General features: G+C 32.1%; 4 protein-coding genes across 4 annotated transcripts; 2 read left to right on the forward strand and 2 right to left on the reverse strand.

The window, feature by feature from the left end:
• The first annotated feature begins 453 nt into the window (after nucleotides 1–453).
• Nucleotides 454–1,130, forward strand: LOC115706615 (uncharacterized). Its single transcript, XM_030634326.2, has one exon. The coding sequence runs from the start codon at nucleotides 454–456 to the stop codon at nucleotides 934–936; it is 483 nt and encodes a 160-aa protein (XP_030490186.1). The 3' UTR covers nucleotides 937–1,130.
• On the reverse strand, nucleotides 1,087–5,786 carry LOC115706614 (ribosomal RNA small subunit methyltransferase, chloroplastic). The gene is made up of 10 exons (XM_030634324.2): nucleotides 5,459–5,786; nucleotides 4,951–5,100; nucleotides 4,667–4,723; nucleotides 4,283–4,381; nucleotides 3,643–3,738; nucleotides 3,043–3,127; nucleotides 2,589–2,641; nucleotides 2,225–2,308; nucleotides 1,649–1,759; nucleotides 1,087–1,557 (listed from the first exon to the last, which is right to left on the reverse strand). The coding sequence occupies exons 1-10, from the start codon at nucleotides 5,708–5,710 to the stop codon at nucleotides 1,492–1,494; spliced, it is 1,053 nt and encodes a 350-aa protein (XP_030490184.2). The 5' UTR covers nucleotides 5,711–5,786; the 3' UTR covers nucleotides 1,087–1,491.
• Nucleotides 5,787–8,593: 2,807 nt separating this feature from the next.
• LOC115707878 (flap endonuclease GEN-like 1) lies at nucleotides 8,594–13,184 on the reverse strand. Its single transcript, XM_030635969.2, has 8 exons — nucleotides 12,695–13,184; nucleotides 12,268–12,444; nucleotides 11,507–11,677; nucleotides 10,598–10,779; nucleotides 10,251–10,494; nucleotides 10,007–10,142; nucleotides 9,278–9,738; nucleotides 8,594–9,160 (listed from the first exon to the last, which is right to left on the reverse strand). The coding sequence occupies exons 1-8, from the start codon at nucleotides 12,887–12,889 to the stop codon at nucleotides 8,909–8,911; spliced, it is 1,818 nt and encodes a 605-aa protein (XP_030491829.2). The 5' UTR covers nucleotides 12,890–13,184; the 3' UTR covers nucleotides 8,594–8,908.
• Nucleotides 13,185–19,472: 6,288 nt separating this feature from the next.
• Nucleotides 19,473–22,346, forward strand: LOC115706616 (uncharacterized). The gene is made up of 3 exons (XM_030634327.2): nucleotides 19,473–20,712; nucleotides 21,345–21,474; nucleotides 21,594–22,346. Exons 1-3 carry the CDS (start codon nucleotides 19,963–19,965, stop codon nucleotides 22,055–22,057), a joined length of 1,344 nt encoding a protein of 447 aa, XP_030490187.2. The 5' UTR covers nucleotides 19,473–19,962; the 3' UTR covers nucleotides 22,058–22,346.
• Nucleotides 22,347–26,004: the final 3,658 nt, after the last annotated feature.

The raw sequence follows: 26,004 nt of genomic DNA on the forward strand, positions 1-26,004 counted from the left end.
TTTTAAAAGCATAATATAACACCAACACACACACGAAATGCATTTTAATTATAAATCATCACAAATTCTCACATCACACAAATCATTTCCAAATTTACAAATAACTTCACCTTTATGAAGCTTATTACCATTTCCACTTTTAACATCATTTTCAGTATATTTTGCATGAATATTTTTGTGCGAAACATAATCTTGGAAAAAATAATATAAAAAAGCAAGTGCGCAAAGCAACATTACTCATAACAAATAAATAAATAAAAATAAAAAAAAGTTGATTTTTTATTTTTTTGCTCTATCAAAAAAAAAAAAAAAAATCAAAGTGAAAAAAAAAATCGTTGAAGTTGATTTTTTTCTGATGAAAAAAAAGAAAGAAAAAGAAAAAGTTGATTTAATTTATGTATTAAATGTCCGAACTCGAATCACCATCAATCTAACTCGTAATCGGACTCAATCATGGAGGAAGAAGCCCAACCATCTTTACCAGACCTCATACTCTCCATGGAGCAAGCTATCCTCGCAGCCAAACAGCTCCCCGTCACCGCCAACCCCACCCACCTTCTCCAAATATACTCCTCCCTCCGCCAAGCTCATACCCACCTTTCCACCTTCCTCTCAAAACCCCAATTCCCCCAACCCCTCACCGCCGCCGCAGACACCGTCGTCAATGGTAATGAGCCGATGCAAGTGGGTGAGGAAGACGAAGACGACGATGTCGAACAGGATAGTTACCGAGGCAGCGTGGACAGTGTGGAGGAGAAGATGAGGGACTGCTTCATAAAAAATAAGCGTACCAAGCGGCCGCTTTCGCCTTCGGCGGTGGCCTTGGCGGAGGAGAGAAGGTTAAATGATGATGGGTCTTATGGGGTCACTGAGGGTTTTGATCCTTATGCCACGAGGTTGAGAGCTTTGAACCTTGTCTATCAGTTTCATGGATGAGACATTGTGGCTAAACCATAGTCATTTCTGATATTCATTTTTTGTTTATGGAGAAGAGATTTGTAGAAAGAAAAAAGATTGTGATTCAGAGCTGAACAAATGTACACTACGTTACAATGAGAAACTTGCTCTTTTACTTTCCTAGGAAAGTTTTTGACTTCAACCTTTGAATGATAAAATATTATTTTCTTGTACTGAGTCGAAACAATTTTACAGATACATCAACTGCATTTTTGATTTCATTTTATTTTCTTATATGGTGATGATGTTTACACTGTCTGTCTCAGCAAACAAGAAGTTGCATTTCTCCATTTCTGTTTGCCAAAGATTTCAATACAAGATAAGTGATGCAACATAACTAATTGAGCCTCTTTGATTTGGGGGCAAGAAAATTCTTTGATTCCAAGCAATGCAGCCGAGTGCCAAATCCCTTCTGCAGCTGGAAAATTCAGGATTGGATTGTCAATCTAATTTTCCATCCATCTTTAGCCATAGTTGAGTGTATGCATAGTCATTTCTCTAGTTTAGCTTTCGTAGAACGAACCAGAGTTAGAATTAGATCTCCAAAATCAAATTATGAAGCTTCACAAAATCATCCACAGTAAGCTCTCCCGGTCTCGACTGTAACATGAAATGTTTGAAATTTTAAGGTATAAGTTAGAGGATGAGAACATAAAATTGATTTACGTGTGAGAATACTATGATTGGATACCGTAGCTGGAAGACCAATGCTATCTAGAGCATTCTCGATCTCAGTTGATGAGCATATATGCTGAAGTGATTTTCGCAACATCTTCCGTTTCCCATTGAAAGCAGAATTGATCTAAATCAACAAACAGAAAGAGAAATTTGGTGGATTTAATGAAGAAGCATGAACAAATGTAACTATTTACACCTGTTTTGAGTGACATAGCTTGCAACAAGAGAATGCATAGACTAACTTAACATGACATTACAAAGATAATGCAGAGACTATCTTAACAGTTAACATGACATTACAAAGATAATGCAGAGTGGTTATCATGATAGATACCTATTTAAATGAAAGCAAACTAAAACAATATAGAAATCAAAAGCATTTGATGAAAAATTAACAGTTCTGAAACATTCACTCACTACTAGTAAAGTACACATTTTGGTGCTCTATTTCCTCGTATCATGATTCATGCATACGGCACCAAATGCAGTTCAGCTATGATAAGAACTACATCGAGACTAGAATAGAAATATAGATGGATAATGAAATTCTATAATGTAGCACACTTAATCATGTTGGAAAGTAAATAACCATGGAGAAGAAGCTTTTAGCGGAGGTAACCGGGGGGTAGTCTTCAGCTCGCTTCAGCCTAAATGTTACAACAGCAGCATCAACCTGCACCACCATAAAAAGCATCAGTGCAGCCTCGATTCATATAAAAGACCAATGTAGATGATGTCTGTTTACCATGTATGAGCATTATGTAAAGAAAGAAAAAAGTCCAATAAATGTCTCATTTTTAAGGACGTAGGGTGACTAGTCCACTTATCTATGGGAATATTTGGTGGAATTTCCAATACAAACACTATAAAATGCAACCATAAGCATATTAAAAAAATTGTTCATAGCAATAATTAGCATTTAATATGTATTCGTGAGATGATAGATCACCTACATTAGGCTGAGGGAAGAAGTTTGTCCTTGGCACCTTAAAATTGAGTTCAGGATCTGAAATAGGAATTTACAACAGAAAAGCTTAAATATCCAGAGCCCATTGATAACTGTTTTTTTTACGAGAGGAATTTAAACTTGGGATCTATCAACTGTTTTTTCTTACAAGGGAATTTAAACTTGGGATCTTCTCTTTGTTAGGAAAAGGATAATACTACTAAGTTATGTCTATGTCCACCTGTTGATAACTATTTTCATTACCATGTATTCTGTATTCTGCAGGTAATGTTAGTAGTTTTTATGAGACGTGAGGTATTTATACAATATGGGACCGTGAAAAGCTCAAGTCAACCATAGGAATTTCTGCCTTTTACAGTTTCTGAATTACAACCAAAGTTATAAAACTTAGAAGCAGGACAAAGTTGGCCAACAAAGTAGTATACAGATCTAGAAGATACCTGAATAGAAATTGACAGAGATATTGATTGGTCGGTATTCAGGTGTCCCCAACGACGATTCTACTAAACGCACAGCAGTCTCCTCCTGAATTAATTTTAAGCATATAGATATATTAATGCAAGGATACAGGTTCAGTAGTCCATTAGGATTTTTCATTTCATACTTGCTTTTATGATCCTGTGGGACCATAGAGCTTAATCTTCCAAGCCTACCAAAAAATAGCGCATTTTTTACTTTCGGGCACTCAGAATTCATTTCTATAAATTATAAAAAAAAAAAAAGAATCATTTCTATAAATTATGGAAGCAACTTGTGATGTCTTTAACTATGGACAATGCATGATCTTCCAACTACCACATATAATTAAAGCCCATCAAATATGGTTTCTGTTTGTTGATTAATCTGATTAACAATCCAAAATTAACATATAGAACATCATGTTGCCTGTTGTTGATCCCAGATACAAAGACAGAAAGAATAACATAATTCATAAGTGAAGTGACTTTAGCAACGAATATTTTTGTAAGAAATAGACCATGATACAGATTCAACAAGAATGTATGATTCCAAAATGGACCACGAGGAAAAAAAATACCAACCTGGAGTAAGAGAACAACTTCTGAGAATACGTCGCCCATTGGAAGAAGTTGCTTAACTACGTCTGTACTTATATTAAATGGAAGATTTGAGACTACCTGAACAATGGAATGTCACGAGGAAAAACAAGTAATTGTTACTATTAGTTTTCAATGGATTATGTGAGGAAATATATGATCCCAAAGAATTCCTTGTTAAGTCATCCTTGTTAGATTCTATACATGTACAATAAGTTTTTGGAATACCACTGCGTGGACTTGGCATTCCAAAATGACGATGCCATTGTCATTGGCAAAATTACTTTTGATGCAGTGAAAAACAGACTATAGATTCAATCTTGAAGCTCAATAAATATAAATATACCATCTCAAGTGAGGTCCAACATATGCAAATATCAAATATATCCGCTCATTGGCCGTCACTAAAAAGAAATCTAATTCCTATGAACTAATGCAGTAAAAGAAAATTATACTAGATTGCTGAACTTTTGGATATTGTTTTCCGCTCTTGCTAAAATTAGCCTCAACTTCATTAACTTCTTTTCCAAAATTTGATAATAATAATCAAAACAAATTCAGGAGTATCATTCCAAGAAGGGAAGAGTACTACAGATGAAGTAATAATAGATGGAGTTATTCTCACTTTTGCATATGTTGAATTTATGTTCAGAGACTTTGCACTTTCCATAATCGATAGCACATGCGATCGGATGTGGCATTTGAGAAAGTCCTCGGATATAACCTTTATGTTTCAAAGAGAAGGATAATAAGAATGCCTGATCAAATTAACCACCGAAATTGCTTTGATAAGAATACAGAATGAAAGGGACTTGCAATACATAAAATCAAATGTATCCAACATCCTCAATTATAAAGATTTGGTCCCTGTAGAACAATTTATTATTTCATTTTGCAACAAAATATTTTCAACTCTTCAATGAAAGCTATAAATTTACTAATGCTGGAAAGAAATCTAGAATTAATGAACATATAATAATCACTAATTTATCACCAAAATATTGTATACCTTAAAACGGTTTGTGCCTGCAAATCTTTCACTAACAAGAGCAGCCATGTGAGGATCCTGAACTCATTAACCATGCATAAAATCAGTCTGCAATATCAACCAGGATCCGGATAACTTGAAAATTTTTATGTACAACAAAACAGTTGGGGATTTTAATTCCAGTTACAAGTTACAACAACGAAAACAACTTCAGAAAAGCTGAGAAACAGGTAATCGTGTGATTTATCATTCACATACTTTGAAAACAACTTCACAGTATAGAGATTATGAACTTTCGCACTAACCTTCTCAATTGCGAGGACATAAGCACCTGCATTGATTAAAACGTTAGTCAAAGACCCCGTTCCTGGTCCAATCTCTAATACCAAATCACCTTCTTTAACCTCAGCTGCCATGGAAAGCTGCTCGTTGACCTCCGAGTTCAACATGTAGTGCTGCAAAAACATAACCAAAAGGCCAAAACTCAGTACAACAGAAAAAGATTATATACCAGAGTCTACTACAGAAAACGTGTACACAATGCTCGACAAAATGTCTCAACCAATTTCGAAGGGTTAGAACCAAATTCAATCAAATCCATTTCCAAAACCAAAAAGAAAAGGTGATTTTGAGCCACATATGACGCAAAAATTCTCCTAAATCATTCGGAAAACACTACAAAGTCATTTCAGTTTTCACGTGAGTTTAACTTTTCGCGGCAACCAAACCAAAGAGCAGAAAGCAAACTCAGTATTCAGATGACAGTTGTTTTCTCGGGAAGCATACAGAGAAAATATAATAAAAGAGGGAAACCTGGCCAAGAGATTTCCTAGGGAAGCGGCCTTTAGAGTTGAGAGCTTTGAGAATTGCGTGGTAGTCATCTGGGCCATTCCTCTTCTCACTTCTGGCTGTGGTTCCGGAGCAAGCTTTGATGTACGGATAAGAGTCTCTGGGAGAGGCAGAGGGGTTATTGGGCGGCAGTAGTGAAGATCTTAGCCTCTGGTTTGTGCCCGTTGCTGTAGATATTGGCGGGAGATATTGGAAGAGATGAAGTGGTGAAGTCATGTTGTTTCGCTCTGCTGATCCACACACAAAGTGCACCGTAAAATAATGAGCATTACTATGCCCAACCCCATACGGATGCGCGGGTTAGTAGTTTTCTTTATTATTTAAGAAATTATTTTATATATTATTTTTTTAATTTTTTTTAATTTATGGTTTGGGTTTCTAAAGTAATTTTTCCTGTAGTTTTTATGTGGGAAGCTATACGATTTTTAGTTGTGATTTAAGTTGCTCTGCTAGTTGCAATAAAAATTTCTATGTAGAGTTCCGTAAAAATGCAAAAACAAAATTGTTTTAAAGTGTAAAAATAAAAAAGTCCCTCTTATTTATTAAATCATAATTTGTGGGTCTTGACATTAAATTTTGTATCATAAGGTTAATTTCTCGCTCAATAATTTTTCCTTGCGATGCCTAAATTTTTAAAGCCGACCAACCCTAACACTTGATTACGCACACACCCATGTTCGAGGTTCGCCCAATGTCACAGGCCGACTATTTGGACATTTCTAAATAGCAGAACGTGCAACACTTGCTGACACACCAAGATAGCAAGTCAGCCTAAACACGCTTGCAGGCCAAAAAACTCAAGGGTTAGGCATAATACATGTCTCGCACATGTTGAGTGCAAGCAAACATAAGTCGTCTCCAAAGACAAATCTCACACAGCCCGCAAGTAAGCATATAGACAAATGGCACACAATGGACCAATAAAAACAACAAACAATCATCAAGTATAGATAAACATTATTTTATTATTATATGACTTTAAAAGGACAAGAGAGTATAACCCTTGAGTACTTCATAAATCATCAGGTTACCTCCCTTAAAAAGCTTAAGGAGATTTCAAGGAATTTCCAAGAACATATATAATTTTCTATACGTATGCCAATGAAATTACAAAAGAAAAGCTAATCACAAAAGTCTCCCTATCCTGATGAGGTGCTACTGCTTGGTCCACAACTTGACTAATAATCAAGCACCAAAACATGCCACATTACAAAATGACCCGTTGTGGGTGTGCTATGGGGCAGCACGCCACACCCGTTCACTCAACAACTTACACTTGTTATCAAGTAAATGTAATGTGTGGAAAACGAGAACACTTTGTTTGCAATAAGTAATCATTCTTGTAACATGTGTGTAGGAAAGGCTGCTAATGACATTAATCATGCTCTATGAGATTAGAAATCTGCCAAGCAAATATGGAAGAGAGTGGATTTTGGAAGGCTATCAACTATCAAGAGCTTTAAAAAAAAATGATATTTTGCCCATGGCTTGGCAGATCTGGTTTGTTAGGAATAAAACTGTTTGATGAGGAGGAGCCTTCCCCAAGACCAGAAGACTTAACTAGAATGGTGTTGGAATTACCTTAACCCCCGAAATTGGCTGCCTTAACATTATTGGTGTAAAGTAAACGCAAATGATGGCTTCAGTTGGCCATGGTGTTTGCTGCTAAAACATTGGGAATATTTCCCACTGTATCAATAATGCAGCCAAGCTGGTGGGACTGATGAAATGGCTCCCGTTACTGACGTTGAGAGGCTGCAATTCTCTCTGTTCGGGCCCTCACTTCATGATCCCAATTGTTGTGACGTTCATTTCAGTCCTAGATGTACTAATTAATCTTCTGCATTGTTATGAAAGGCTAGTCTTGTCAAGCTCTTATATGATCTTTGTTTGTTGATGTAATAATGAAGTTGTTTCATTTCAAAAATAAATAAATAAATAAATACTCACACAGCACCTTCTCAATAGACATAATTAACCTTCGTTTTCTACCAGAGAAGTGCAATCAGTTACGACATTTCTGTTTGAAAAGGAATAGTTTTCCAGAAATTTATCTTAAGAAAATAATATAAAAATACACTATTAAACAGTATCAAATGTAACAATAACATTAACCAATTCTTACTACTAAATTATAATAGAATTATTTTTTTAAAAATATAATATTTACAATTTAAAATAAAATTATTAATTCTATATAAATAAAATTATAAATTATATATATTTTATTCATATAATTATTCTTAATTAAATAAAAGTTCAAGAGATTGAGGTAGAAATTTCAGCCTATAAGAAAGCAAGACGGTTATAGTATACTAGTTCAAACTCATATAAGTTTAACATCTCTCTCTATATATAATAATATAACATGTAACCTTGTTCGTCAGCATACTCCTATTTAACTATTTCAACCATTTCACTTTCCACCACTCAATTTGGTTTTCAGAGCGGTTAAATATATAATATGGATATCAATGGAGGTGAAGGAATAGTTGGGCAGTTCGACGAGAAGGTGAAGAAGGTATTTGGGTTCGTGATAAAGGTGACATTGGATTTATGTCTAGCTGGCTGTATCATCTATTTCATCGTTCAGGCTTTGAGGAATATGAAAAGCAACCAACAAACAAAAAACGACAACAGTTTTGATTATGTAACCTTCTTCGCACTCATGTTTTGCTTCCTCATCATCTTCCTTCTAATCATTCATCTCATCGTCAATTGTCATTTCTTTATCAATGACGTCATTCATTCTCCAAAGGTCGAGCCCTTTCAAAACGACAATACAGCATTGCATACGGCACCCTGATTATATGACTCTATTCTATGCATATTTAAGTAGGTAAAGAGGTTACTTTTAGGGTAACTGTTTATAGATGTGAAAATTTTCTGTTTGTTGTAAATATTATGGTTTGTTCGATATTTTTCATTAAATTAATTTATTAGCTTACGTTCTCCATAATTTTTTTTTTCTTTCATATTGTCTAGTTTGATTTCAAATTGTATGTTTGCCACAACAGAAAAATACATTATCAAATTTAATTCACCGGATGAAATCTGAAATTATTAACAATTATTAAGAACTGATTTGGCACATGTAGCTATCATAGATAAAGCATTCCATTCCAATCATAAATATATATACGTATATAGAGAATATAAACTAGGAAACTAATACTATTTTAGCTTCCTTTACATACATTGGGAAAAACAGAGCATAACTTAAAAGCTTGTTTGTAATGCACTAAACTGAATCCTAAATTTATACGCCTATTGCCTAACATCTAAGTTTACCATAATTTACACCAGCCAACATAAGCCTCCTCGTCATAGTGCTATTCCATCCAAATCATTTACACCTTCAACGGGTAGAAGAAAATATGGAACCAAAATGGCAACAAAGAAGAAAAAGTAACCTTAGTCAAACAAAAGTCTACGTCTTACAGACTTAGACAAGTTGGGATTTCGCATTCTTCTTCTTCCCTTTGAATTACCGTCACTCTGACTATCATAATCCTTCGCTGAACCTTCTTCGTCCCCGGCTTGTAATTGGACTTTGGTTGAACGGTAGAACTCAGTAATATTTAGCTGGACATCCCTAGGCTTTGGTGTCTCCAATATCAATTCATCAGCTCCCGCACTCTTCTTTCTTTTTGATTCTTTCAGTTCCTGTGAGTTTTTCAAGCACTATTATGAGTTTGGATTAAATTTAACAATGCCAATAGCAGTTCACTGAAATTCTCTTCTTAGTCTAATATTATAATGCAAGTGACTTTAATATCATACCTTTCCTCTCAAAAACCTGTTTACTTCCTCTGGGAAAGCAGCATGAACAAGTTCCATATTTTCGTCCGTCAACAAAAACTGACACCCCCCATCATTACGAATCATTGGTGCATCTAACTCATCTAGTAAACTAATAGATTCATCAACACCCATAATATCACTATTAGCTTCTTCGGAACTCGGTGTAGCACTACACATAAGGGATACATCTTTTCTCCACTTGACAACATAAAATTTATGCCCTTGTCTTATCTTCACACGATCCACAGAGTCAAAGTCAAACTGCCCATACAATAAACTTTTGATTGAATGGTTGGCTGTTTCTCTCAAGAATATGGTGGACAGCATGGGAAATAACATTTGACGAACATACGATGGAATCCAGTGTTGATGAAATACTAAGAAATCAATCAGCAATTCAAATTTAGGACTTTCCCACGTTAAACATTGGTCATTCTTTCCTGTAAACAATAATATAAAATTTCAAAAAGAAATCATTGATCATGATAACAAAAACATTCGCACACAAGTTTACTCAACTAAGGGTAGTTATACAATCTTGGCCTTGCTCAATCATTGACCTAATCATGAGCGATTCAAGGGCTTTACAAAAATCAATTACAGATCTTGTGCAAGTAGTGCTAAGTGCTAACCCACCTCGAAAGGATACTAAGTATGTTTATGCAGTTTAAACAAATAAAGCAACTTTATCCCAAGAAATCAACACACCTGTGAAAGAACCATGGCTATCACACGTATAAATACGAATGAGTTCGTCATTAGGGAAGTTAGGTTCCACAGCAATCTTGGAGCAAACTTTTGATAACCAATATTCTTGCTTCTTCCGCTCCTTTTCCTCCCGATCCTGCCATTCAGAACACTGTTACTAAATATAGGGAAAGGAAATATTGCCGAGAATTTAAATGAAAAACTATAACAACTATCTATGAAAAAGTCCAAGACGATAATGTACCTCATGACATGAAAGACAATCACATTTAAACCCTTCAGGTTTTTTCTTGCAGCCCCCATCAGGAGCAGAGCAATATTCACATGACTTCTCAACATGAGATTGTTTGCTACCCGGATGCCCACAGAAAGAACAATGAGTAGACTTTGCCTTCTGTGAGCTTGCTTCCGGATTGGATGTAAAATCATCGACAGGTTTAATATTATACTGAAACGGAGGTGTAACCTTGTTGCCAATTTCATGTAATCTGCAGAACATAATCTTTAGTTCACAAAGTATCTAATGTTGAGCCTAATATTACAATATAGAAAGATTTCCAAATTCATCATAGAATTAACATACAAACGCACCTATTCAATATATCATCTTCACTAAAATTTCGGACAAAGCGAAGAGCCGTCTCAAGCCCAATGCCTTGCACTCCATTTATATCATGGTCATTCCCAACTAGTAGAGAGATTGCTATCAAATGGTTCCTCTTTAAACCAAGACCAGCTTCAATATCTGACATATAGTAACATTCAAATGGTTCCTGCATACAATGAAATTTTCAGACTTGCAGCAAAGGTGGTGCTTTGGAAAATAGAACTATAGAAAATGAGAAAGCTTAATGTTGCAAGAAAATGAAATCTCAAAAAGGAAATGGAAAAAAAAAACCAATGATACAATCAAATATTTGATTCAAAAGAGTAAAGATGCACTTCTGATAAAATGCAGAAATCTTCAGATGATTGAATTTTGTAGCTTTTCTCCTTAACTGCAACAACTTTCATTATCCAATCAATGTGCTTTTCAAATAATATGCTATTGGTTTTTGGTTCAATGTGTGTACGTTAGTGAAAGAGAGCAGTGATGGAGTCGGGATAGCAGTTTATGTTTATTAAATTCATGACATATATTAACTCAAGGAAGACATCAATATTATATGTAAGGAAAAAGATATCACTGTGCTTGTTACATACATGCAATTAGAAATGCAAATACTACAAGAAAGAAAATGTCTTGATCATAATATTTTTACAATGCCATAAAAAATGAGCAATACCACTGAATACGCATACCACTACTATAGTAAAAAAATCATTTTATTAAAAAAATTACTAGACTAGGTTAAGGTCCCACTTATTTGTTTTACTTAATAGTCATATGAGCAGCTAAAAATTGAAGATTTAACAATGATGAATCAGTCAACGACTCAAATGAAAGCAGAGTCATAATCAATCCTGAAATGCAAGAACCTACAGAGAAACATCACTTACTTTAGTGTTTGGTTTAATGGATTTTATAACACACTTAGCCCCAAAGAGAAATGAATCACTATCAGACGTGATGCAAGCATCTACATGTCCTTCAGCATTTAACTGGGCACACAGTGCTTCAGCTTCTCCATTTGCTTTAAGAATAGGCATCCCCAAGAGCTCAAGTAGTTCCTGTTGAATCAAATTTTTAACTAGTTTAATCATTCATCGAGAATCACCAATAAATAAGATAATCACAACACCACAACGTGTGAAGGATCACAAGAAAGGCATCAGTCTCATACGTTGGCCTACTTATGAGTTGCGTAAAAATTTTAGCTGAAATAACCAAAGATATTTTCTTATTGAATTTGAAATCCGTTTCTTCTAAAACTATACAGTAGCATATTCAAGCACCTGTTGTGCAGTTGCTATAGTTTCCTGGTTCCCCAAAATTGTACAGTTAGGCGGGCATATCCTAGTTTCAAAAGAGCATAGATAATAATATGATTGCTCTTAGAAGTTCTATGATAACATATCATGAAATTCTATTCCCGTTTTCATCTCATAATAGGGATAGTCTATTTCATAAACGACAATGGAAGAAATTAGGAAGCTTGAAACAGCTTAAGAATTAGGCAGTTTAGAATAAAAGCTAAACAATACATGAAACGACACAAATCGTTTCGCTACAATTCAATTGAAACTTGAAACTCAAAAGTCAAAATGTAAACCATATTTTATATAACAGCAAAAAATAAATAATGTCAAAAGTAACCCACCACACACTCTTGAATGCACTTCGTAAATGCCCGATTCCTCTCAAACGAAACACCATCTTCAGGCACAGGCAGGCTCGACGACTCAATTCCAGAAGAACGATAGAACCTTGCAATTCTGGTTTTCGATTTCAACGGAGATGGAGTTCCATCAATTACAAAGACCGGGAATGCTCCAAACTGCAAGTTTAGTAGACCCATTATCCATATTCTAACTAAAAATCTATGTTACAAAAATACATATATGTAATGTCCATTCTGTAGTTGTTCTACAAATTGCCCAGTTTAGAAACGCTACAAATGATAATGGCTTAAGCGGGCTGCTAAATATGATTTATTTTTCTCAAGAACCAAACAGAAAACCGGGCAATACAATACTACATAAGCACACACAAGTGTTAATATATATGTATAAAGTGAAATAGCAAACCTTAGAAAAGAGGTTGATAGTACGGAAGAAAGTGAGCCTGAGGTGTGGGTTTCGCACACTGTCCTTAATTGCGGTCTCGTGCTGAACGATCCAGAAGGAGAGGTCAACAGCGACGCGCTTGTTCCTCAAAAAGTCGAAGGCTTCGTTTCGGACATAAGGTTTAAGCAAATCCCAGAATTTGCCTCCAACGCCCATTGCTTTTAGGTTTCGAAAAGAAAGTTGAACAAATAATTAGAGAGACTTAGATAAAGAAAAAGGGAAAGAAAAGGAAACTACAAAGGGGATTTCAAAATCAAAAATCGAAAGCATCCATGGCAGAACGAAGAAGAAGAGAAAGAGTTTGAGGTTTATGAAAAGAGTTGGCCTGGCCTGGTTGTTTTGTCTGAGCAAGAAATTTTCCTACCAAAATAGGAAACTTACGACGTCGTTTAGTCTTTCGACCGTTGTAAACATTACCGAGAGAATTGGACAGACGTTTTCTTCGGCCCGTTGCCAAGGCATTAAAGGCCCAATTTTCATCTATTTATGGGAAATTTTAAAAATTTTGGATTGTTACTTATTTTACAAGAGGCCCAATTATATGTAAAACAATCACTATATATTATTTGGCAAAATGCTTATTAAACACTCACTGCTCACTGGAGGAATGAGCCAAAGTTTTACAAAAATAAAATAAAAAATAAATCCGAAAAATACAATCACTAATAATTTCTCTAATTCTTATTCCTCCTTTATAACAAACAAATGAAAATAAAAACATAATCCGACCATTTAAATTATAAACGGCTAGACAACGATTATAATCCTTTTACTTAGAGCTTTGAAAAAAAATTATTTATATTCAAAAACTAAAATATTTCTTATTTGTTATAAATATTAATAATTATGTGGATGTCTAAATCTTTATTTATTACCATTAATTGTAATCAATATTCCTCTGTTTCTTAGTTTCTTAATATCTCACTCTTGTATTTGTATAAATAGTGGTTCAGCCCATTAGAATAAACAACTCAGAAATTCTCATTCACTTTCTCTTTCTCTCTTCATCTTCTTCTTCTTTCTTCTCATCTACTTTATATTATTTTATAACACGTTATCAGCACGAGTCTCTGCCCAAGCTTCAAGCATGAGTCTCTGTCTAAAATCCAATGTAAGTATTTTGTTAAAGTTCTTGAATTGTTTCAAAGTCACGATACACTAAATATATATTTATATATATACTGATCTGACTGAAATAATTTCAAGAATTCTTTTTTTAATTTTATTTTTATCTATATATCTTTATATTATATATGTATGTATATACTTTTATATGTTTATTATTGATTTTATATATATATTATGTTCTTATCATTTATAATATTTACAATATATGTGTGTCAATGATATGATAGAGAAAATCGGTATAAATTATACATATATCCAGAAGATTATGTATCATCGATAAAATATTGCATATATCTTGAAGATTGTGCATCATCGATAAAATATTGCATATATCCTGAAGATTATGCATCCTCGATAAAATATTGCATATATCCTGAAGATTATGCGTCCTCAATAAAATCTTGCATATATCCTGAAGATTATGCAAACGTAATATTCATTATATAATTAATGGATATATAATGAAAGAGATGAATACATATTTATATATATGTTCTTATATTCTTTGAGGACAATGAAAAGTAATCTAATATCGATATAGATTTTGACAAACATTTCCTGAAGTAAATGTTTTATATTTGTCAAAAAAAAAAATGATTGCATTTATGTGAATACAACTAAAGAATCATTAAAAATGATTATTATTGATGAAATTTTATAGTAGGTTTTGAATACCTAAAAAGAATATTAAGAAAATTACATTGAAACATCAAAGTATAAGAATAACAGTGAGCATGACTAATGTTATTTAAATACATGAGGCAGTATTTATTGTTCATCATTTTCTCCAGAGAATGATACAATCACTTTTAAAGATTCCTCGTATTAGTCATGTTATTATACATTGTTATTACTTGCAATGTTGGAAATTATTGAATCTGACATATGTTAAACATTAAATTTTGCATACATCTTGGAGACTATGCAAAAATTACATTCATATATTCTTTGAAATATCGTAAAAGAAATTGTTGAATAATTTCTTATATTTTTTATAGATGAACAAGTAATAAATTTTTAAGAAATTTATAATAATGTTCTACTTGTTCAACGTCATTCCCCGAAGTGAATGTAATGATTTTAAATAATCAATGACATTATTTACTACTCAAATATTTCCAGAAAAAGTGGAAACAACTAAAAGATGAGATACCACACATAATCAAAGTGCATGAAATTTATATATCATGTGTGGAATTGAATAATAGTGGTCGCGTACCTGTAGTACGGACATACTTATAATCAAGATAAAAGTATACTTGATTATTTAATAGAATGTGAATTGTACAAACTTATTGTACATTTAGAATATTTAAATATCATTACCTAAAGAGAATGAACAGACATGAAATTCTATTTCAAAGAATATAGATTTCACATATATTGGTAATGCCAGAAGCAAATTAATATATACATATTTTATTATTTCTTAAAATCAATAGTTTCAAACTATTGTTAGTACATGATATGTATATATATATATATAGTTACTATATAATTTAGTTTGCATATTTCCAAAAGTGGATATATAATTTACTAATATTTGTTAGTGATCTAATATAATCAAAGTGATAAAGAATCACAAAATGATTATTTGAAAAGCTTCCTGAAGAAGTCTTACATACAATTGCTACTTGGAGTAGTAAAATATATTTGTATGTACCTAGATGTATAACTTTTATCTAGTTATAAAAGTAATAAGAAATAGCTTATTGTATGTACTGGTTGTACATTTAAATATATAATATATCAAGTCATGATAATTAGACTAATGAATAGTCTATTAATAAATTAGACGACTTGTTAAAAATATACCAGGAAAAATGAATGATATATTATGGTTATATCTATTTGACCATTACAATAACATGATGAAGTTGTCATGTATCTTTAAATTATACACATCATTAAATTGATGATAGTAATTCCTGAAGAAATATAAAGTTTGATGAACATAATAGTGACTCCTGAAGAGTGTATATGTTTTGGAGAATAATATAATTATATTATTCGTGTATATAAAAATGAAACTTTTTATGATTACTTATATGTTGTAGTGATTTTACATTACCTTGTGAAAGTTTCATTGAAATACAAATTATAGTGAACCTGAAGTTCATTAATTGAATTATTTTGACATGATAAATCATATGCAATAAATTGTCAAAGGATTTGACTAAATTTTGTTGAAGAACCAAAAGATTCTTCTCATTGTTAATTTATAAGGCTCAAAAGAAGAATGTGCATATATTTGCACATAGAAAATATTTAAATTATATTTCTTTAACAATCTTGAGCCATTGTTAGATTTTTATTGCATAGTTTCTTATCGATGTGATAAGATTATATGATCATGCATTTACAAAATGTGTAAATTTTTTATGTATTTTTAATTATACACGTATGACTCATTCTTAGAAATGAATTAAGTTCATAAGTATTGAACTTGAAACTGAAGTTTATTGAACCTGAAGTTCAATGTCATATAGTATATATGAGTTTAAACAAATATTGATTCATTGTGATATACTGAAATCCCTACAGGTATATTAATATTATTAGATATCACAATTTTTAAAAATTCTCTCGATCAGGTGGAGAGAAGCAGTTGGGATCGATGATAATTTTTGAAAAATGATCCTTGCACAAAGTATATAAGAACAATATAGTTCAAAATGATATATACCAACTGCAAATCAATATTATTTAAAGTTGAGATAGAATGAGTTGAAAACGCCTGAAGCGTAAATGAACAATATAAAAATTATTAGTAAATGTTCATTTGATTTGCCCTGAAGTTGTTAAATCTAGAGGTACTCATGGAGATACCTTAATGTTATAAAGTATTAAAATGATAACCGTGATGAAAACGGTACTCGAAGAGACTCCCAAGAGAAGTTAGACATAACACATTTCATCATAATTGAATCCCTGAAGTGATTCGTTATAGGTACCTATAAATGATAAACATATTTGAAAATATGTAATTTTAAGAGATCTCTATAAGTTATGTCAATATGGGAGGAAATTATCATTTATTGAAATTTTTGTCGACAATAAATATTGAATGTGTGCACATGCAATAAACCAACATGAGATAACAAGGATCATTGTATTAGATTTGTCGAGAATTATCGACATACATTTTGATTTTTGGCCAAAATATTATGACGCAGTCCAGGCAAATTTACTCACATAAAGTGAAGTAAGACCTGTAGGGTGTGCAAATAAATATTTCTAATGAGAAATTTGCATATATGTATTTGTACATAATGAATTGTTGTACAAAGTTTGCATAGACATGAGATTGATTGAAGTAAGGCTTAAATATTGAGAAAATATAATCATGATTTGATTATAGCCTGGAATATATTTTATGAGGATTTATAAGCGTCACATAAATGTTGCAACAAAAGGTTATTTATTTGGAGCTCCTAATATAGTGAGAATTTGAAATAAGCCTTATCTAAAAATTCTAGAAGAATTTAATACATGTCTTAAGTGATATAAATTCAAAGTCACGCGCACTATATGACAAAGATCTTTGTATGAAATAAAGACATGTAAGTAAATTATTGTTTGAAAAATACGTATAGTTGTCTATGCAATATAAATACGTAAATTATACGTTGTGATAGACTCTTAAAGAGTTTTTGATTAATTGCAAAACAAACTTTTATTTCTTTTGAATATCGAGAAATATTAAATGTATAAAGTTTGTTCATTAGTATTGAAGTCCTGAAGTACTTCATATGTATTAAGAATTATAGATATATGATCATTTGATCATACAACAAGATGGAACAAATATATGGTCTCGGAGTACCATCATTGTCACAAATAAAAATTTATAGTACCATTAATGTGTTATGTTCATATCTACTTGAAATTTTAAATTTTAGTATGAACAAAGTTGTGTACACACATGAATGATACAATTAGTTGGATAAAGATTAATGTTCCACGAACCCCTCATCTATAATTTAGAAGTCCATACATACTCTGGAAGAGTTATAGAAAATATATGATCAAAGATTGTATATGGTGATATTTTAAAAGTGATAACAATAATCTTATGAGATTTATTATCACCAAAAGAATTATGGATCATATGTGCATGAGGGGGAGACATATTCATGTTGCACTCTTTTTCCCTTAGCTCAGGTTTTGTCCCACTGGGTTTTTCTGGCAAGGTTTTTAACGAGGCAACTTGCAAATAATTATGAATATGAAATATATATATTGTACTCTTTTCCCTAGCTCAGATTTTGTCCCACTGGGTTTTTCTGGCAAGGTTTTTAACGAGGCAGCTATAAATCATGTTAACATACTTGCATTTTATGAAGCAAGTAGAGAATGTGTGTGAGTGAGATCATTGAAATAGCATATTCGGGAAACATATGTATTGCACTCTATAAAGAAGTATCAACACAAACAGTTCATAATGAAGATAATACTGCTTGCATCGCTCAACTAAAAGGAGGGTACATTGAAGGAGATAGAGTTAGAACACATTTCACGAAATTTTTCTTTATACGCTTCAAGAAAATGCATATTGGTGTTCAACATATTCAATCAAGTGTCAATCTTACAAACTTATTCACAAAGTTATTACCAACATCAACATTTGAGAAGACGGCAGATAAGATCGAAATTCGTCGATTAGAAGATCTCCACAAATGCTTAAATGAGGGGGAGTTAGTTTACACTATACTCTTTTTCCTTTGATCAAGTTTTCAGCAAGATTTTTAATAAGGCAGTTATTATGGACATCCAAGGGGGAGTGTTATAAATATTAATAATTATGTGGATGTCCAAATCTTTATTTATTACCATTAATTGTAATCAATATTCCTCTTTTTCTTAGTTTCTTAATATCTCACTCTTGTATTTGTATAAATAGTGGTTCAGCCCATTGGAATAAACAACTCAGAAATTCTCATTCACTTTCTCTTTCTCTCTTCATCTTCTTCTTCTTTCTTCTCATCTACTTTATATTATTTTATAACATTATTATAATTAAAATATTTATACTTACAAAAAAAAAATATATTGTTTTCCTTTTTGCTATTAGGATCAATTCGTATCTCAACTTGCTATGTTTATTTGGAATTGGAAAGAGGATACACCTTGTGAAGAAAAATGACCATTAATTATTATTATTTTGAAAATTAATTATTATTTTTGAAATGAGAGAAGTAATTGCTCATAAATATTTATTACTTTTTAAATTTTAATTTACTTGTTTTTTTTACTATTTCCAAAACTAAGAGATTGAATTTTAAAATTTTGAAGGAAGAATCTATTCTTTACTTATGCTAAATTTTTTTACTTCTTCCTCCACCTCTTTTCTCCATCCATCATTTTCTCATCTCTACCGAATATAGTGTAAAAGACACAGACGTACATAATTAAAAAATGAGAATATAAATAAAATTTAATATGAGCAGAAATTTGTGACTTAAGCCCTTATAATATATGGGGTGTTCGCAATGGCCTTAGAAACTTTATTTATATCTAAGCTGATATAACTGAAATGTAAATATATCACCATTCACCACCACCGTTAAATTGTATTGACAATTATAGAAACATTCTAATAGTTAACAAGGTATCTTTTTTAGTCCACAATAATACATATAAACTCCATCATTATTAAACCCTGCGAAATTGTAACTTGCAAGTAAGAGAGAGGGTCAACTGAATTTCCAAAAGGACATGCTTCTTGTGATTTCTGTCCCAACACAAACCCCATAAGATCTTCCCCAAATCTCAATCTTTCACTTACAGCCTCACTCGCTAGTCCTTTCAATAATTGTACAAGAGAAAAGAACCATCCACTCTTTGGCATCTAATCTGTCATTTTTTTTTTCATTTAAAATTATTATTATTATTATTATATGGAGATCTTTACTACTTAGAAACTACCTCTTTCTTTCTTCTCCTTTCACCATTTTTTAGATATAAAGCTTCACTTTTTTTTCTCTTCATTCATCACACTCTCTTGGTCTTGATCACTTCTTTTCTTCACTAACTTTTCTCATCAATCTCTCTCTTAATTCACCATTTCAGTTCTTTCTTTTGAGTCAATATAATTAAAAATGGCTTCTTCAAGCATTTCATTTTGTCACATGAATAATCTACAACAACAAAGAAAGCCTTTTTCAATCGAGCGAAGGCCTAAACTCCTCAAAGATTTCCTCAACGACACCAATAATTCATGCTCTTCAAGTGGGTTCAACTCAATTCCAAGACACCAACCCTTCAATCTTACACAAATTGATTCCAAAAACTCAGAAGTGACCACAAAATTTCCAAGCAGAAAAACCCGTTCGAAAACATCATCATCATCATCAACAACAATGTCAGCCATTCAAGCTGTGTTCAACGCGGTAAAAAACATCCCATTTACCACGGTAAAATCTCCCTCATTTTTACCCAGAAGCCTTTCTCGTAAGCTGTCAACAAAGAGAGGCCACTCCAGGTCCAAAAGGCAGGAAGTTCAAGAAGAGAAGGAAAATCATCATCAAGCCGAAATTTCAGTGAAAGTCAAAGACATCTTACGGTGGACATCGTTCCGTGACTTAGTTGAGGAGATATCTTCACCGTTGAATTTCACTACTTCACCTCATCATTACACCACCACCACTAGATCAATTGACTCTTCTTTCAATAGTAGTGACAATGGGTCAAGTTGGTGCGAGAGTGATTTTACTGAGGAGCTTTTACCGTGCTGGAGTGGTAACTCTGAGGAGATCAATGAAGTTAAGATGGGTAAAAAAGACTTATCTTGTGTCGGCATGGATTCTGTGGATGCAATTACACATACAGCAAATGTGGACCCGGCAGAGGTAAAATTATCTTCTCATATCTACATCATTATTATTTTAATGAGTTTTGTATAAATGAAATATATTTGTATTATTGAAGTGTCTGTTGTTGATTTTTTATTTATTTATTTTTTGGAAGCTTTATAATAATAGATTTAGAATATAGTATTAGAAAATAGTAATCTGTCTACTGTGAGAGTCTGAGGTTTGGTTGACCATGTCGGTTTTTGGTTTCGTTCGTGCACCGTATATAGTTTGGAAACATATATTAATATTGTAATATTATAAATTAGTTGTAGTTTATCGAATATGACAAGAAAGAAATTACTAGGAAACCATTGTCTTTATTATTATATTTTTTTAGATTAGAAACATTATAATCATATTACTGATATTTATTATTTCCTTAAAGAAACAAGTTTTTTTTTAATTCTGTTTCTTAATTAAATATAAGAATGTATACTTATGTAATGTTAAATTATATCATATGGAGAGAGAGAAAAAAAAAGAGATAACACATTGGTTAAACAACAAATTAACTTTGGTTTTAACATTTTAATTAAGAAGAACATTTTACTTGCTGAGTCATTATTATTTAAGGATTTTTCATTTTTGCTAATTATTGTGACTGATGATGATTTTTAAAATACCAGGATAGAGAGATGCTCTTCTACGAAGAAGATGACGAACAGCACAGTCCAGTTTCAGTTTTTGATTTTGAGTTGAGAGAAAATGAAGAATACTTTTCCACTACCTTTGATCAAAGTCTTGCCAATGTGGAGAGTATGTTCTCTATTTTATTCTCCTTCATTTTATATTCACAACACAATACTTACAAGCATCATGATAAAGATCTCAATTCGTTTAATACTAATTAATGTCATATTATTATGTTTCATTAGGGAGAAGACAAACACTTGTTCAGAATATAAACCAATTTGATAATCTCTACGAAGAAGAATACAACAATGGCGAAGATGATGAAGAAGAAGAGTATGAATTATTGGTAGAAGAAATGGCAAGAGAGTTGGTTGTTTATGTCAAGGAGACAATGAGTTCATCACATAAATGTATGAGTGAAGAAGACCAAGTATTACTTGACTTTTTTAGAGATGAAATAAAGGCAAAAGAGAGTGATGATGAATACAATTTGGAGATGGTGAATTTGGCCAAATCTTGGTTGAATAGGGAACAAAAGGGGGTACTTGGGTGGGGGCTAGACTACAATAAGGAGGTATATATCAGGGAGATGCATAAAGATGGAAAATGGAGCAAGTTTGAGGTTGAGCAAGAGGAGTTGGCTTTGGAAATTGAGGCAGGTCTGTTTGAGCAATTGATAGTTGATGTTTTGGTTGAACATCTATAAAAAACAATAGTTTATAAGAGAGAGAAGAGTGTTAAAAACCCTTTTTGGGTTTTTGAACTTATATGTTAGGAGTTAAAAGTGTTTCTCAAACAATTAATAGATTTTTTGGATTGTAAAAATAGGACAATAAAGACTTTGAATGGGTATTTGCTCATGCCCAATTTTGTAGAGCCTCCTCTTGTTGCAGCAAGCGGCTCATTTTGGTGGAGTGTTCAATCCCTTAATCTTAACCATTGTAGTATTCATAGATGGTTGAGACTGAACTGTCAATGTAATTGTGATTTTCCAAGAGCACAAGCCAATTTTGTAGAGCCTCCTCTTGTTGCAGCAAGCGGCTCATTTTGGTGGAGTGTTCAATCCCTTAATCTTAACCATTGTAGTATTCATAGATGGTTGAGACTGAACTGTCAATGTAATTGTGATTTTCCAAGAGCACAAGTTCCTATTGTAAGCATTGAGAATCCCAAATTACCAATGCAGACATGAAAAACTTAAATAAATAAAGTGAGGATCGATGTTTTTGGAAAAAATCAATCATGCATCAACTTTCATCTCAAGAAAATGATGGTACTTCTTTTTTCATGCATTTCAAGAGTATCAAGAACATTTCTAATATTTCGAAGTGCAAACAAAACAGCTTACTATGGTTTGTTTGAGGAAAGTGAAAATATATAAACTTCAAGCAATGCAACAAGGCATGGGCATGGGCTCACAACCCACAGCAGATTTTGAGACGTGGGCTCACAAAGTAATCTGTTTGTTGGGCTTCTTCAACCAGCGAGATTAGTAATTGTAGCCCATAATACTAGCCCAAAAAGCATATTGTTGTTCCGAAAGGATTTAAGCAAATCACTCTACATATATTCATTATTTCACTCTTATCGATCACATCATGTACAGCAGAAACTTTTTTTTTTTTCTTTTTGAAAAGCTTTCTTATTCTTTTCTAAATCATGTACAAAAGAAACATTCCCTTATATTCCACCAATTAGATGTATATATTCTTGGTTCATATAGCCTGTGAAAATCTTTAACATGTAATCTAGAACTTGTCACATGCCAAGTCATAAAGTCAAATATCCGAAACTATAGCCCTGGGCGCTGGCCCCGGACCACTCATGTGCTTTTGCTTAGATTATATTCCAACCCCCCATGGGACTCTCTCTCTCAAAATTTTGAAAAATAAAAATAAAAATAAAGAATCCAATATGTATATGGTTGGCACATATATAGGCACTCTTTTATCATAACTTGTGCAGAATTCATTGGGGGTCAATTCTTTCCCACTGAACAAATTAACTCAAAATTTCTCTTAAAAATGGTCGTGAGTCTGCGAACACTTCTAGCTACAAGCTAAAATTATATATATTATGCAACATTATTTAAGAGCTATATTGAAACTAAAATCGTATATTCTTGTCAACTAATATAATATAACGTCGTTAACATATATAGAGAAGACATTGCACTTTCAGTCATATAATATTTGTTATTGGTGTTATTTATCTATTTTAATTTCTGAATATGTTTAGGCATATATGTCCAATAATGCTATTCAGAGAATTATGAAAGCCAGCAATTGAGCACATGCTTTTAGAAGCCTGCATGGTTTTGATTGCTTAGGCATGAAGTTTGGTCAATGTGTTTCCTTTATGTAGACTTGAAGAAATAAATAAATATATATATATATAGAAGAGCATGAAATACTGTATGTACGTACCCCTAAATTATAAATTTGACATGCCAAGAGACGTTGGTGTGTGAGATTTTAAACTCAATTTGTCAAACCCAATCATCGAGATGGACATATGCATAGTTATCATGATTCATAAATAGAATGCATGACCATGCCAGCTTATTTGGATCGGAAATTAATTACCCAAAATCCAGCGCTAGAATTAAAGCCCCCCAAAACACAAAGAATTAATCACTTCAATCGATCTCAAACCTGTCATATCAAACTACAAATTGCAACTTGCTCCCCTTAATTTCTTTCTTCCAAATATTCATTTGTAGTCTTCCAAGGTCGAAATTTTAAAATTTATTGGTGAGTATACGGGTCAATTACGCCCAATATGCATTGTCAATTCTTAATTAATTAAGTTTTTTTTTTAAAAAAAAAATATATATATATATTTTTGATCCACGGCCACTTAAAATTATACATAATTGTCTCTGCAATATTCTATATAAAGCTTTTATTTTTTGAAAGGCCATGCACACGACACACAATTTTTAAGAAAACGTGTGATATTAAGTGTTCATTATTTATTGTTGAAAAAAAAAGTTCATTATTAATAATTAGTTTATGTCTTTGCAGGCTCTCTCATAACTTTTCCAGGAGGTCAACGTTTATAATATGTAAAAATGAACTCTCTTCCTAAATTCAATAAATGAATGCATAATTCGTCTTTTTATTATATTTATTAATATTATGTAGTTATAAGCAGCGCGGCCGATCCACCATATAAATGTTATATCAATTATCAACAAATCATTATTAAGGCATAGTTTATTTTGTACACTGAATAAAAATTAATGTACTATATGCATGTCTTTATTTATATATGTATAATATATATATGTGATATGCATCACAATTAACATATAAATATATATCAGTAGTACTTAAAAACGCAAGTTTTTTTTTTATATAAAATAAAACTATATCACATTAATAATTATAGTTGAGTTTAATTTACTGAAAATGTGTGCCCCCTAAGCTATATAATATATTAAACTGTGTAGCCAAGCAACTCAAGCATTATTAAACTATTTTCACTGTTCCTTTTCCGATCGATTCTAGCTAATGTATTTGTGGCCGAAATCTCTTATGTATATATCTTTCTGAGTGGTCCCTATAGTTTCTGCATTTTTCTGGTTTAATTAATCATCGACACCGATTAATTGTAAATTATTTAACCAAAAGAACAAGTTCATATATAAAATCGAATTAAAGTATCTAATAAATTTGCCACACCAAAAACAAAAAGAAGTATTTAATAAAGATCAAATTGATGCTAGCTATAGATATATTGATGTATTAATGTTCTCTCAAAAATCGCCAATATGACGTACCTGATTTATGATTGAATAAATCTGAGGACTGAGATGATGATGATAATCATATATATATATATAATAATTTAATGCATGGTTAATTATGAGAAATAAATATACTACATTACATATATTTGATGTTAACATGTACGTACGATCGACACCATGTTTTTATTATTATTAATTGGGAGTAGGAATATCTATACCGCTCTTCTTTTTATTTCATTTTCAAAGTTGCAAATTGCTGCTATTTGTTGGGCATACATGTGAGTGTGAAATGTGTGATAGACACCATTGTGTAATTCCTTTGATTACAAACGATCCATGGTCGTTTTTTCATATGTGGACACGATTATGTATTTATTGTTAATATTTCTATAATAATATTGTGAGAATATATAATAATTAATTGCATGATGGATATATAATTTCACATATTCTAGGGATGTGATGGGAACACATTAATGCTCGAAAATGACTATATTTTGATTATTGTTATTATTAGATGAGATTAAACTCACTTAATTTGTCAAAATTATCATATGAATTTAAAAAAAAAAATTACTGTGAGTTATAACAATATGATTTTATTGCCCCACCAACATATATAAATAGATCGACGTGCCTGTACTGTAGCTCTCAAGAAATCTTCAAATGCTCATACTTCAAATTTCAGAGTCAAGTTTAGAGAGAATCCAATATCACAATGTGTGTGGAGGAATGTAATAGGAGTATCACTCTTGAAGTGATTTCTCTCATTTTGAGACATTTTTTTGTAATTGTTTATTGTGTTGAATTGTATTCTTTTACATATATCTCATTATTTACTACTAACTATTCAATAAATAAAGATCTATGATTCATTCATTCTCAAGCTAAGTTTACCA

This window comes from Cannabis sativa, chromosome 1 (genome assembly GCF_029168945.1).
Source record: "Cannabis sativa cultivar Pink pepper isolate KNU-18-1 chromosome 1, ASM2916894v1, whole genome shotgun sequence".
In the NCBI taxonomy this organism is placed as follows: domain Eukaryota; kingdom Viridiplantae; phylum Streptophyta; class Magnoliopsida; order Rosales; family Cannabaceae; genus Cannabis; species Cannabis sativa.